Source organism: Alexandromys fortis, unplaced genomic scaffold, assembly GCF_014885135.2.
Source record: "Alexandromys fortis isolate MF-2015 unplaced genomic scaffold, M_Fortis_MF-2015_v1.1 scaffold_80, whole genome shotgun sequence".
Taxonomy (NCBI): Eukaryota; Metazoa; Chordata; class Mammalia; order Rodentia; family Cricetidae; genus Alexandromys; species Alexandromys fortis.
This window is the reverse complement of record NW_026068174.1, coordinates 8,405,465-8,407,630: the sequence shown is the minus strand read 5'-3', so window position 1 is coordinate 8,407,630 and position 2,166 is coordinate 8,405,465. Positions and strand designations below refer to the sequence as shown.

Here is a 2,166-nt window from a genome sequence, read left to right as displayed (position 1 = left end):
CCCCCCCCCCCCCCCCCCCCCCCCCCCCCCCCCCCCCCCCCGCTTCTAAGTGCTAGTATTAGAGTGAGCTGGCCTCAGGCACACACACAATCTTTTCAAATGTTAGGGTCATAATTGAATTGTGTACCGCTGCCTGGGTTTTAGTTTTTAACATATCGTGTTCAAATTTGTTTTGTGTTGTTTTAGACTGGGTTTTAGGTAGCCCAGGTTTGCCTCAAACTTGCTATGTAGCTGAGAATGACCTGTTCCTGTTTCCCAAGTACTGAGAGATCCTAGGCTGTCACTGTACCTGGCACTTTCTTTTCCATTATCTTGGTGATCTTTCACCTCTAGTACATAAAGGGTAGCTAGAATACTAGCCACCTGCTTTTTCAGTGAAGGGCCGTGCCCTGTCAGCTAGCCTTTTGAAGACTCCCTGAGTCTCTTGAAAACTGCTTTGAGAGTCCCTCGCTCCTGGCTGTGGGAGATGAAGTTGGTGGGATAGCCAACAATAGGAGCACCCTGGCTGTTTTCTGCATGTGATCTGCTGTAGAAGCCAGACGTTAAGGGCAGAGTGAACTTATGGGTAGGGATGGCATACCCTTACCAGATGCTTTGTAAAGAACAGAGAGCACTCCACCTCTGGGAGGGACATCCACACATATCTCCCACTAGCTGAAGCAAAGAGCTCAATAAAGTCCCAAGTGACACTGGTGGAAGCTGCAGGGTGGCAGAGGGCCCAGGCTACTCTAACTCTACCTTTGCCTCCTAATACTCAGCCAAAAAGACTTGGAAAACCTGAAGGCAGAGGTAGCACGGCGGCACCAGCTCCAAGAGGCCAGCAGAAACAGGGATACTGTGGCCACTGATCCTGAGCCAGCGAGAACCCTGGAGGACATGGTCTCCCCTCAGACTGCCAAGGAGGATCCTTCTTTGAGCTTACAGGGATAAAAAAGGAGAGAAAACACGGACAATCAGCAGCCCTATTTCCCAGTGATTCAGACAGATTCCAGGAGCAGGGAGCATGCCCTGCAGATTAGGAGCGGAAGCTAGTCCTCCACTTTTTATCCCTACCCCACCCCCAGTATCTGCCTGGGGCCCTGGCCTGGCCTACCTGCTCCTAAAAGATGTTTTGCACTGGTTCAGTGAATATTCGATGCAGAGACCTGATTGAAGACACGAGAATGAGTGTGTAGGCATCAGCTCCAGTATGGGGGCAAGTGCCCCCCAGCCTCCTGCCCTCAAGCAGGTGTGTGTGTGTGTTCATGCCTGTGGATGTCTTGCTCCTGCCTTCCTGATGTACATAGCCCAGTCGGTTCTGAGTGGATGACGTGCAGATGCAATTTCTCAGGTCATTTGTATGTTTGACATTATGGCTGCTGCTTTTGTTGCCACCACCCCTGGGCCCAGCCTGGCTTTAAAAAGTCCAGGTTTAAGCCAAAAAAGATGGGGGCTTTCCTGTGTCCTGGGAGCAGGGAGCCAGATCCCTAGTAGGGTGCAAGGTAAGACCTGCAGTGGCTTTACTGTCATTGGGCCTGGCCTACCTGTAGCCTCAGGGTGAGGGGAAGGGGCCTGAAGTGGTAGACCCCCACACATCCATGTGCCTGGCCTTGGCCAAGCAGGAGGAGGCACTGCCACAGGCTTTGACTTGCCTCTCTGCTCCCTGTACCCCAGGTGGGCTTAACCTTGGGGGCCAATAGTGTGAATGTATCTTTCTTCCCATTTTAACCTGAGCTGCCTAACGCACAGTGGAGGGTAGTTGGGTGAGGGGCCAGAGCTGAATCATGGATCCCAGGGAAAGTGACATGCACAGGAGTGATTGTCCCCTCTGTGGAGCCAGGCTCCTTACTTGGTCTTTGCCATATAAGCACTTCTACAAAGAGGCTCAGGGGTAACGAGGCTCCTCCTACCTGGCTGCTCTCTCCCTGTTCGCCTGTGTTGCTTCCATTTGTCTGCTGTCCCTGAAGGAGATGACCACCCTTTGAGCCTGAGGGAGCTGTTCTAGGCAGAGCCCCTGCTTCGGGTTTTGCTGGAGCTGCTAATGGATAGTATCTGTTCAGGGACCTTGTTTAAAAGGGAATGGGCATGAGCCAGCAAGGCATCCCACAGCTATCAAGATCCTTTTCTTGTTTTTAAACCATCACGTCTTCATTTCACATTGGAATAAAGTGAGTTTTTGAAACCTGC

The 2,166-nt window shown here is 51.9% G+C and overlaps 1 protein-coding gene across 3 annotated transcripts in view; it reads left to right on the top strand.

Annotated features, from left to right (window-relative positions):
* Positions 1 to 2,166, top strand: part of Cluh (clustered mitochondria homolog) — a 21,778-nt gene extending 19,612 nt beyond the window's left edge. For all 3 annotated transcript variants that reach the window (XM_050128900.1, XM_050128899.1, XM_050128898.1), the window contains one exon: positions 759 to 2,166. In XM_050128900.1, the coding sequence (XP_049984857.1) occupies positions 759 to 930 (172 nt within the window). In that variant the 3' untranslated portion in view covers positions 931 to 2,166. The remainder of the gene's footprint in view (positions 1 to 758) is intronic.